We start from the raw sequence: 12,560 nt of genomic DNA, 5'->3' as shown, positions 1-12,560 counted from the left end.
ACCGACTGAGCCACCCAGGCGCCCCCATATCTAGACAATATTTTTATGTCACTAATACTGTTTTTTGTGGGTTTTTTTAATGTTTATTTATTTTGAGAGAGAGAAAGAGAGCAGGAGTGGGAAAGGGCAGAGAGGGAGAGAGAATCCTAAGTAGGCTCCACACTGTCAGTGCAGAGCACAACTCAGGGCTTCATCTCATGAACCATGAGATCATGACCTGAACTGAAATCAAGAATCGGACGTTTAACGGACTGAGCCACCCAGGTACCCCTATGTCATTAATACTCGTTTTAATACCGAAATCCTATAAAACATATATTGCATTAGTATTCTAATCAAGGTGCAGAATTTTAAGTAGAAGGGGTGAGTGAATGCATGTATTAATAAAACCTAATTTATTAACTTGTCACTCTCTCCCCATTTTTTAGTCATGATATAGACCAGTAGTCTTCAGCTTTACAGATAGAAAACATATATGTGTGTACTGTCCTATGTTAAATAATTAGAAAAATACACAGAAAAGGAGGGTAGTTCTAAGTACGAAATAAAGATTGCCTTGGGGTGCCTGCGTGGCTCCGTTGGTTAAGCGTCCAACTTCAGCTCAGGTCGTGATCTCACAGTTCGTGCGTTCTGTGCTGACAGCTCAGAGCCTGGAGCTTTCTTCAGAGTTGGTGTCTCCCTCTCTCTGTATTAAAAAAATAAGAAGAAAAAAAAATAAAGATCGCCTTGCCCATATACCACTTTTGAGATGATTGGTACTTTGTGCAGTAAGCACAATGTAAATAGTAATGTGAATGTATAAATGGTATGTCTCAGTTTTTTAAGAAAAAATCATCTCTGTATGTCTAAAAAGTGGGGCTGCTGATTATGCTTGGCCTTTTTCCCAATTTTGTACAGTGGATGTGTATTACATTTAAATTCAGAAATGAACAGAGGTTGGGTTAGACAAATATGTATAAAACTACATCATATAAAGATGATTCTCCTATAAGCTTTTTTTTTTGATTCTGCTATAAACTTTAAATGTTTCAAAAAATACTTAAATATTAGGGGCACCTGTGTGGCTCAATCTTTTGAGCTTCTGACCCGACTTCAGCTCGGGTCATGATCTCCTGGTTTGTGAGTTTGAGTCCTGCATCAGGCTCTGTGCCGACAGCTCAGAACCTGGAGCCTGTTTCGGATTCTGTCTGTCTGTCTCTGTCTCTCTCTGCCCCTCTCCTGCTCACTCGCTCACTCTCTTTCTCTCTGAAAAACAAACGAACATTAAAAAAATACTTAGATAAAACTTAAATATTTAAATTCCGGATAACTTTTCTGCATGGTGTTTTATCCGCTATCATCCGTCTTTGGTTTCTTCCTTCTAAGTGTTCCATCGACCTCAAGAAAAATGTGCTCGTGATCGGCACGACAGGCTCACAGACCACCTTCCTGCCCGAGGGAGAGTTACCGGAGTGTGCCCGATTGGCGTATGGGGCGGGGCGAGAGGATGTGCGGCCAGAAGAGATTGCAGACCAAGAATTAGCAGAAGCTCTTCAGAAATCCGTGGAGGATGCAGGTATTTGCAGTGGCCATGCTCTGGGATAACTTGCTCGTTGTTGTCAGTGAGCCGGGGAGGTTGGAGCTTGAGAGGGTGTGGGGACCTTTTCAGTTCTTAATCCATGTCATCGTGCTGTCACGGATGTGTTCCTTGTCCTCTCTCAATACGGTAAAGAAAAACTCGGTGTTTCAACAGATCCATTGCTGTGTGCTAGGTACCTTGGGCAGTTATTTGCTTAAGCGCATTTTGGTAGGCTTCCTAAAAAATCTTGTTTCCTTTTTCCTAACACAAATTCTTGCAGCAAGCAGACATTTCCTTTTAGTTCTGCAGTTTCCCTGAACATTTATTTTCCTTTCCTTAGGCCCGCTTCCTTTGAAGGATAGCATTGTCGTCCTGACTAAGCAGTCCTGACCTTTTTAATTAATATCTACTCAAAGCGCTGCTACCAGAGACAGAGGAACCAACAATAAGGAGCATAACTGAACGCTAATCAGAATACAGGGTTTATGCTATTAATGAGATCGCATAGTGTGTTCTTGGGCCAAATTAGAACCGTCTGCAAACCCCTGACACGGGGATTCCTAATTCGCTTCTTTGTGAGTCTCAGTTGTCTTGGTTTAAGTCTAAAGACCAAGCCAAGTTTTCTTGGGTAAGCTGGAAGGACACATTCTCGATGAAATCCTACCTCCATGTGATCATTTTCCCCATCTGTTCTAAAACCGTGACTGTGGGATGCATTTTCTAGAAACTGAAGAGAATTAACTTTTAAGTTGGGGTTATTTTCAAGTCTTGAGCTATATTCATCAGTGACTAATACCACATGTTGTGTTTTCTGATACAGTAAAATGTATTAGAGCTACAAGTTCAGGGAATAGCTTTCTCCTAAAGACATAAAAGATAGGAGCTTATTAAAAAAAAGAAAAAGGCAGCCAGATTTTGCCAGTGTTTTTATGGAGAGCACCCAAGGTGTAGCCCTGAGCCTCTTTAAATTAAAATGGGTGTGGGTAGCAGATGGACTTTTCCAAGCCGGCTGTGTTCAGTCTGCTCCTTGACACCTTTTGGCACCTTTGAGTTGTACATACAAAATACAGCCTTGGTTGTAGGAAGGGGAATATTCTGAACAGCCATGGAATGAATAGTTTTAAGCTTCCCTGCAAGGCAAGCTTGACTGAGTTTGACATACCCGCTTAGGAGGTTTTACCTGTTTTTAGTAACTTGTCAGTTGAGTCATCATTCTGGGTATTAATAAAATGAGGATGTATTACCATCTTGTGAAATGTCTATTTTCCCCCTACAATGTGGTGTTTTTATTTGAGGAGCACTGGCTGATGATAGCAATGCTTTCTAACCTACTAACAGTTACCCTCTTCGGGTAATTACCTTCTTGTAATAAAAAGTTAAGGAGATGAAAATAGAAACCACAGGTGTTTTCAGGCATAGTGAACAGAATGTGGCAATTCAAACGATTACAAGGAGGGGCTCCTGGGTGGCTTAGTTCGCAGAGCGTGCAGCTCCTAATCTCGAGGTCGAGAGTCTAGCCCTTCGTTGGGCGTAGAGATTACTTTAAAAACATAAAAAAATAAGATAAAAAAATAAAAATAGTTTTCAGAAAAGGATTAAAAGGAAGTGGGTTTTTTGCCCAGAGGATGATATTTTTTTAGTGACGATACATGGCTTGTGCTAATTTTTACAATATTTATTTAAATAGTGAATGAATTCTACATCAGGTCTGTCTTGTTTGGAACGCTGACTTCCCAGTATCTTCAAAATCAAAACTCTGGACATAGTAGGTGAAAGTATTTTTGCCAAAAACCGTTCCTTTGGTGGATACCTTATACCATAGTATCTTTTATCTTTTCTATCAGCAGAAAAATAAGTCAGAACAGGAGCCATATCTGATACATTTTCTAAACACTGACTAGAAGAGAAGTTAAGCCAGGACGATCCACTTTCGTTTGTTTTTCTCCCAAAAATAAATGTCAACTGAGAAAGAAATTGGGAAAGTGACTGTCACAAGTGTTCGCTCACCTTGAAGATTGCCATAGCTTGTAATCCCATCCATGGGTCTGCTGTTTCCACCTGTCTCACACGTCTGCCCATGAGTTCCATGTGTGTGGGTGTGTGAGATGAATTCCTTCCCAAGTTCTATTGAAGATCTGTTGAAGTTGACACGTTGTTCTATGTATTGTGAGAGAATTAAACCAACCAAACTACAGAAGCATTCCCCAACTTTGACTCTACCAGCTCCTGATTATAAGACGGCAGAGGAATGGAGACAATAACCCCGCATGCTGTGTGGTTTGCGTTGTTAACCCAAGTTTGCTTGTCTGTTTCCTAATTCAAACAGAGCGTCAGAAGCCATGATGCATGTAGTGTGTGTGTGCTGCAGCTGGAGTGGGCCCCAGACCAGGTATTTATAGACGCCACGTTCAGCCTTCCATCCAGTTATCGTCTGTGCTCTGAAAGTCTCTGTGTCCGCCGCAGTTTTGGAACTTAGCTTCTGCCATCCATGTCACCTCGTCTAATCTGGTTACAACCAGCCTGTATATACATCCGTATGTTGGCATGCGTACACATCGAAGTATAGTTTCCTATTTATAGTTTCGTCAACTGTTGTGGAACAGTCCAAGGAGGGGAGGGAGATCCCAGTAAAAGCCAGGTCCATCTGGCCATTGTGAATAGAGCAAATCAAGAATATCAGCCCCACAGCATGTTGTTGTTGAAGATAACTACACCGTTAGGGGTTTCATGAGCCTGTTTCTTCTGGAAAACTGGAAGTTCCTTTTTCATATCCCTGCACACAACTGCCTAGACTGGTAGAAGGGCACTTCTACCTGAAAGAAATTTTCATTCCGCCGAAGACGAAATCGGGGCTTCGGCCAGGTAAACTTGTCTGGGGGCACAGGTTCAATAACGTGGGCAGCGCTGAGGTTTAATTCTCCCTGAAACGGGAGTTAAGACTTGACTCTTCTCTCCCTAGACTCGCAGGGTCTCCCCGGGAGACGCTCTGTTCCCATCTCCCTGGAGTGTAAATTTGGGAGACGGCAGCCTGAGTTTACTGGCTGATTTATCAAGAGGAAAAAAGGCAACTCCCAGCCTCGGGCTTTATACGGGGTTGCAGGCTGGTTGTGATTAGATACCTAGCACTTAATTTCTTCGTTTTTTTCTTTTTCCTTAGAAAGATGGGGTAAAAGTAGGCACAGTTTAATTATTCTTAATATCCATTGTTCTCATCCCCTTCTCCTCACCCGTAGTACTGAGCCTGTCCCCTACGGTCAGCACTTAGGCCAGTGAAGTCTCAGCTCTTGGAGGACTGTGTGCTGCTTTCTTAGCACAAAACACACACTGAGGCCACGTTCTCCTTGACCTGACACAGGGATTGTAACTGGCGTGCCAGTGCCCGAAGGCCATCATCACATGCCCCGTGCTACTTAACTCGGATATTTCACTGTGATGCATCTTTTCTGTTCGCATCAACTCACAACTGAACCTCTTTCAGAGTCAGCCTTAGAGATTGATAAATAAAACTAATAACTGTTTCTAGACACTAATGGATATAATTTACACTGAAGCAAATGCTGTTTTCCTGTTGACCTCTAAACTATATTGTTTCACCAGAAGTCAGTAACTTCCCAACAGAGTCAATGCTTTATCTCATTGTGCTGTTAACCGGTGTCGGATTAGAATGATTTAGAGCCATTTGAATCTGGATTGCTTCCTGACTTCTTAAGATCAAGCCCCCCACAATGGATGGCAGTCAACACGAAGCATTTGAGTCTGAGAAGCATCTGCCCTGAGAGATTGTATCGTGAAGTAGTTTTTGCTGCCACCCGTTGGCATTTAATTAACAATCTTCTAGTCACTGCATAGAGGTCAGTGTTCGTATCGGTGGCAAAAGGAGAGTTGGAATTGATGTTTAATGGCTTCGTGAGGTGGTGTTTGAGCCTGCCACCCTTGAGTGCCCAGTCAGTTGTATTGAGTCTAAATGGTCATTGCCTGTCTGAAAACTATTATGAACCGTCCGCCTTTGCTGCCAGGACCCTACCCCCTTTCCCTGCCCTAAAAGACTTCAGTGTCCTCACTTAGTTGTACCATGTTAATGTGATAAAGTAACTGATAAACCTTTCTAAGGTTGCCGTATTTGGCAAGGTGATGATTGGATCTAATCTGTTTGCTCTTTACCTTTATTTTTGTGCTTTGAGTCCTTGCTCAGACAGCTGTCTCATGATTTGGATCATGGGAGTTTGGATAGAAATGAATTAAATAGAATATTTGTTTCTCTGTCTCCTAGAGAATCCCGAGCATATTCTCCTTTCTCTTTATAATTCCCACTCTGTTCCAGATATAACTGGTTTTAGTCTTGTCGTTTGAAACGCTAAAAGTGCATTGATGTGAGAATCACTCTAGTGCAGAGATCCTCAAAATCTGTAACATGCTTCAGAACCACCCGAGGAGCTTTTTGAAAGTGCAGACCCTTGGGTTTACTCCCAGGGATGGTGCCCCAGAGTGTGCATGCTTAGCAAACAGGATTTCAGGGCAAGTGATAGAACACACTCGGAGAAACTCTTCTAAGAGGGTCGGACCCACAGAGAATAAAGATACATGAATGTCCTTCAGTCTTGAGCACTAACGCAGCCATTATGTGGATGTTTATTAATGGTACTTAAAGAAAAATACTGAATTACAGTGTACATGTTTTGTTAAGAACGTGCCTATCTCTTATTCTGATGCTGTGATGTTGAATTGTCTACCCCAGTGAGAATGGTTCTTGTATAAGTATCAGTATAAGACAAACCCAAGTTTAAGGGCCTGATTTTGTTCTGTCCTGTTGAGATTTGTATCATCTGAGAAGTGATTGGCCTTTGTAATCTGCTAATTAATCTCTTTTCCTTTCCCTTTTGTTCCATGTAGAGAAAAGTGGTAAAGAAACTACCTCACTGGGAATGTCATCCTTACCAACTTCAGATGGATTTAACCATCCAGCCCATCCTTCAGGACAGAGTCCTGAGATTGGTAATCCTATGAGTCTTGCTCACTCTGTCTCTGCTTCAGGCTGCCCTTTCGAGCCCAGTGACCCTGACAGCATTGAACCTAAAGCTCTAAAGGCTTTGAAGGCTTCTGCCGAATTCCAGATAACCTCTGAAAAGAAAGAACATCTTCCTCCACGGGATCTTTCTGATTGTGCTTCTTCAGCAGACAGCGCTCCAGCCATGCCTCTGCAGAATTCATCCGAAGAAGCCATTGTTGCAGAGAATATGGAGAAATCTGCTGAAAGAAGCACCCAGGGCCTCAGATCTCCTCTCCACACAAGACCGCAAGCTAGTTTATCTGTCACGACTGCTAGTGTGCAAGAACCACCGGGGTTTCTAGGTGAAAAGGGTTGGCATCCAGAAAGTCAGAACCCGAGTCAAGGGAACGGCCTTCAGCAGCACAAAGAACCAGGGAATGAACAGCATGAGGTTGTACAACAGAATGCTCTACATGACCAAGAACAGGAACATCTCTGTAACACAGAGGACTTTGAACTTCTTGGAGAAAGGCAACAGAATCCACAAAGAAGTGTTGATTTAGAAGCTACAATGAAAGAAGACAGGCTACAGCAGAATGTGGACCTTCCAGGTACAGAGGAAAATACTCTACCTTCAGGATGCTGTGGCTGCCCCCATTCAGAAACACTCATGGAAGTGGATACAGTTGAAGAGTCCCTAGTGGCTGTGCCTAACTCAGCGGATGGTCAGAATGCCAATGTCAAGAACATCGGTGCACCCGATCTCACCTTAGATAATCCCCTGATGGAAGTAGAAACATCAAAATGTAACCCTTCGTCCGAAATTTTGAGTAATTCAATTTGCACTCAGGATTTACAGCTCCCAGACAATAACGTTGAAATGTCTGGAACAAATAAAGAAGATGGGGATTGCTCCCCGTCTTTAAGTCTCTGTGGCAGTTGTCAGCCTTCTGTGGAGTCAGCAGAGGAATCCTGCTCATCTCTAACGGCAGCCTTGAAGGAACTCCATGAACTTTTGGTCATTAGTAGTAAACCAGCTTCAGAAAATACATCTGAAGAAGTTATCTGTCAATCAGAAATGGTAACTGAGGGCCAAACAGGTGGGAAGGACCTTTCTGAAAGATGGACCCAAAGTGAGCATGTTGTAGTTACCCAGAACGAAGAGCGTTCACAAGTCTCCTTTCATCAGACCGTAACTGTATCGGTGAGGGCAGAAAAGTTAACAGACACTTCAAATGGTGCTGGAGTAGAAGATGTAGAAGATATTAATGTCAGGGATCCAGGTGATGGCCTAGTAACTGATAAGGAAAGTGTCCCCGAGTCTAGGGAATCCGAGAACAAGAGCAGTTCTGACGCTCTAGCCTCAGCAAAAACGTCTAATCAATTACACTGCACCTTAGGTGTAGAAATCTCACCCAAACTTTCAGCAGGTGAGGAGGATGGTGTCAGTCCCACATCTGAGCAAACGAAGTCCTGGTCCAATTTCACGTTGGTTGAAGATCTGGGTCAGGGCGCACAGAATCCGGTGACAGACGGGCCTGAGACACGACAGGATGTCTGTCCTGAAGCCGCAGGGCCACTTGTTGACTTTGAGCCGCCCACCAGCCACCCATCATCAAGTCCCTCCGTTCTTCCACCACTGATTTTTCCTGCTGCAGACATTGACCGGATTCTCCGTGCCGGCTTCACTTTGCAGGAAGCTCTTGGGGCTTTGCATCGAGTTGGCGGAAATGCAGACCTTGCACTTCTTGTTTTGCTCGCAAAGAACATTGTAGTTCCTACATAACCAAGGAAAAGTGGGCTAAACCATCCTCCATTCCCTTAAAAAAAAAAAAAAAAAAAAAAAAGCTATAGACACACAACACACACTCTCTCTCTCTCTCTCTCTCTCTCTCTCTCTCTCTCCCCCCCTCTCCTCTCTCCTCTCTCTCTCTCCCTCTCTCTCTCTCTCTCTTTCACTCACCACGTACACAGTATATGTAGAAACCTGCAAGCAGAATGTTGAGCCAGATTTTTTTTAAAGATTTTTTTCGGCCAAAGTAACTTATCTCTTGTCTGATGAATTTGTCTATTCTATTTGTTAAAATTTGGGCCTTTTAAATGTATTGGCAGTATGTGCATACAAAAGCTTTTTATTATCAAGATGATGTATTCTGGAATAAAATTGATGGTTTTGTGTATAGCATACCATTTTAGAATGAGAGTGAGTGCTTTAAAAAGCAGAAGCCATGAGAAACCCTACCACCCATGCAGCTGAAAGCAGATCACCTTCCCTCTTTGGCTGTGTCTGTGCTGTAGGCAGGGTATGGCTTGTTGGCTCAATTGTCCATTTACAGACTTGATCACATGGTGTGGTGTTTGGAATTACACTTAGTGCTCTGTGTATTGGTGATGCATCAGTTATAAGAGGAAGTTGAAGAATAATTGAGTGATCTCTCCTAGAGTGGTATGTTTTTATTTGTGTGGTTAGGATTTGGCAGTTTTATGGGGTGAGTTGGGAGGATTTAAAACTTGGGCTGCTCTGTACGCGACAGGCTGCCGCATGAATTGCCAAGTATTTTGGGGTGGGGGGGAATCAACATCAGAATGGAACGTGGTGCTACCCAGATAGAAAAGGGAAAAGCGTGTAATTCTGTTTGCAAATGTTTGGTGATGTTTCAAGGACCGGGAGTGAAAAATAATGGCCTGAACGCTGGAATTTACTAGAGAGTGGGTTTGCGAGCATCTTACTGATCTCACCTCAACCCTTAGTGACCAACAATGAACCCAGAGTTCTGCTAAGGGGTTGATTTGCCTGCAGTTCATTTCCTTTCTAAGCTCATCTACTGGGAAGTGCTTCCAAAGCTCAGTGTGAGCCGCGATCGGAGTGAGATATTGTGAAGTGTGATAACCTTGTCGCTGGTTCATCTTGGTGCTTGGAATGGTCAGCCTGTTTGGTGAGTGGCCTTTACGGCAATGGAAATAGTAATGGCAGTTCCTGACTCAAGTGGCCTTGGTAGAGATTTCCATCCCTTTCTTTCCTCAGGAGTTTCTTTTTTAAAGCAGGCGGCGTCACATTTGTGTTTACCATGTCAAGGTAGAGTGGGGCATAGTGTATAGATGTATTTATTGTGGCCTTTTTTTATATGAGGACTAGCCCTTGGAAATCATTGTCCTGTGGGCCCCACTGTGCAATAATCCTACTGGATAGATTTTAGGTAGTTTTTCCCAGAAAATAAATTATCTTATGTACCCAGCAGGAATCTGAAATCTTGGTTTTATTGAAAAGAATTTTGAGAATGACTCCTGATTCCAAGCTAGAGTTTGCAATGTGTTTGAAACAGATGCTTCGAAAGGGTGATTCGTGAACTTAGTGTTAAATGATTTTGTGTGAAGTCTTACTCTCTTTGCAAGCTTATTCTTTCTTTCAAAATTCAAGTCATTGAGCACAATCAAAACGGAGGCTCATATCTCAGGAGTTTTTGACATTTTCATTTGGGGGCACTTAGAGACCTTTCTCTTCTGTCCTGTTCCGTCTCCTTTTCTTTTTGCTGTGACGTTTGTATGTATGTTGTGAGTCTTCAGTGATGTGGCGGAAAGTCACATAGATTCATCATGATCCTCCGAAGTTGGGAGATGGTTGGCAGAAGGAGTTGTGGTTTACTGTTTTCACGAGGGCGCTCCGAACAGCAGGTCAGCCAGGTTGTCTTTAAGATGTTCTTTGAGACAATCACATGCTGCAGACCCTTTTGCCTGCCCCACACCAAAGACGTAAGATGCACTAGGAAACTGCGTGTAGGATTTCTGTCAACCGACTCTTAGAGCTGCGGCCATAATTAAGTAGTTGGTGCTATGAGGGAAGCAAAATCCAGTAGCAATGCAGTGGCCCCTGTATTTGCTTTATGGGTGGTAACTGGGAATTTATTCTAAGCTAATAAATCTTTAGGGTTATAAAGTGGGGTGGGTGTGAGGTGGGGGAAGTTATCAGTGACAACAGACCCCTCCCAAGAGGCCTTCTGGGTGAAGACGGGCCTCCTAGTCTTTCTGAGCAGTGGCACACTGCTCAGCGGCTTGGCCACTGAATTTTCACAGTGCGGAGATCTGGGAATCCATCCTAGGTAGAATACAGAATATCAGTGTGGAAGAGGTTTTATTACAATAGCTTTTTACGTATGTATATTTATTTTTAGGAGAAAATCGAATAGGCCTATAGTTGTACATGTATTCTCCTTAGGAGTACCTTGAATGAATGAGCTGAACCCTCTTGCCAGATAGCCTTGTCCTTTTTCATCATTTATTTTTCAGTGTATAATTGCTTTGGATCCTTAAAACTTTATTTTCCTGTCCCATCATTTGTATGAACGTAAAGTCGCTGACATTATTAGGATTTTGAATAATTTTAAATCACGCAGTTCTTAAAACACAAAGGGAATTAAGGAACACGACACTAGTGAACTTTGTCAGTTTTACTAAAAGTGCAGAGATTCGAGATTAACTTCTCTAAAAACGAGGTAAAATCATTGTGAACTCCTCTGGTGGCCAACAGAACTGATCCTGGCCAGCCATCGACAGTAACGGGCCACCTTTCTGGATAGCTTCTTTGCCGTAACCAGTAACGGACGGTTCTGTGGTCAGTGCTCCCCTCCAAGGGTGGTCTCTGTTTACTCACCAGAGAGAGGAGAAGGTTGTCCTTCCTGGAGGACTTCTGCAGTTTACCTTAAGTTGATTTCCATGGGTAGGAATGTGCTTGGTGACCAGACAGCTGTGCCTAACACAGCTGTAGATTTTGCCCACTGAAGCTGGGAAGAAGGATTTCCACTTGTACCTGTGTAGGCCCCCGGGCCCCAGCCAGCAGCCTTCATCCCTCAGTTTGGGCTTTAGGCGTTAACATCTAAAGATTACCAGTGGCTTGGCAAAGAGAATGGGATAGGTGGTGGGTGGGTGTTAAAACTGGTCTGCCTTGGAGCCTATGAAACCTCCCAGCGCTCCTTGTCTCCATATGTACTAAAGGAAGACACAGCCCGTGTGGTTGTTTTTTTTTTTTTTTTTTTTTTTGTCCAAAGCATTTCTCTAGCAAGAGGGTTGCATAAAAATGGAAAGACACATGAGACTTTGTGTCACCAATTTTGATAACCAGTTAAAACTGGAATCTGCCTGTTCTTCCCTTAGCACAGCTTTCTCTCTCTAGTAAAAGCCATAAAAACTTCATTGGTTTAACCATCAGCTCATATGTATATATACATGTGTGATTGACAAATAGCCTACAGTTAATTTTACATAGAATGAAAAGCAAGCAATTTTTCTATTTACAGATATATCCTCCACATACGGTGGCTTTTATCCCACCATGTATATAAAAACAGCCTTGCCGGTAACCAGCCAGGAAAGTTGCAGTGCGTCTGATTTCCTTTTCCTACCTGTTTGCCACCTGCAGTGAGAGCAGGCAGCATAATTGAACTGCTGTGTGTTTCAAACTTGTTATCACCGGTAACATATCCTAAGAGAAGCTAACTAGATTATGCATTCTTCCAATCTCTAGCACAAATACCAAAAAGCCAAATTTCTCCTTTGAATTTGGTTACTTAGTATAGTCTGTGGCTGAGTTAGAAAGAAACCGTTATCAAGAGTTTCCCTTCCTAGAAGATGAATGTTAACATTTTAGGAGTTCCATAAAATAGCTTTTTTCCTGGAAGAATTAAAAACGCCAATTCCTCGAAGACCAAGTAAATTTAAAGCGTGTCCTTGAGAACTGTGGAAATGTAAATTCATGGCTCAAGCTCTGTATCTTAGAGGTCCCTCGGTGTTAGTGAGGTGTTCCTAGGAGTTCGTTAAGATTTTAGGGGTAAACCTTTGAAGTACTTGATTTTCTCTTGTGCCTTAGTTTCTCCAAGTAGCAGAGGCATCACATTTTGGTGGGGAGTGAAAGTGGAAATATCAGGGAGAAAGTTTGAAAATGGCCTTCCTAGAAATAGAGGGCATGCATGGAGTTGGTCCTAAGACTCACCTTCGATTCAGAATTATCCTGCACCAAATCAT

General features: G+C 42.8%; 1 protein-coding gene across 6 annotated transcripts in view; it reads left to right on the top strand.

Annotated features, from left to right (window-relative positions):
* LOC125913074 (protein DDI1 homolog 2) overlaps positions 1 to 11,579 on the top strand; it is a 40,414-nt gene extending 28,835 nt beyond the window's left edge. For 4 of the 6 annotated variants that reach the window (XM_049618019.1, XM_049618018.1, XM_049618020.1 and 1 more), the window contains 2 exons: positions 1,366 to 1,555; positions 6,449 to 11,579. In XM_049618019.1, coding sequence (XP_049473976.1) covers positions 1,366 to 1,555; positions 6,449 to 8,331 — 2,073 coding nt within the window. In that variant the 3' untranslated portion in view covers positions 8,332 to 11,579. Of the gene's footprint in view, positions 1 to 1,365; positions 1,556 to 3,884; positions 3,948 to 6,448 lie in introns of those variants that run through there. The other 2 variants (XM_049618025.1, XM_049618024.1) reach the window with 2 other exon arrangements.
* The last annotated feature ends 981 nt before the right edge of the window (positions 11,580 to 12,560 follow it).

The sequence above is a fragment of the Panthera uncia genome (assembly GCF_023721935.1).
Source record: "Panthera uncia isolate 11264 chromosome C1 unlocalized genomic scaffold, Puncia_PCG_1.0 HiC_scaffold_4, whole genome shotgun sequence".
NCBI classification, from domain to species: domain Eukaryota; kingdom Metazoa; phylum Chordata; class Mammalia; order Carnivora; family Felidae; genus Panthera; species Panthera uncia.
Note: the sequence above shows the minus strand (reverse complement) of the source record. Positions and strands in the feature narration are given on the sequence as shown.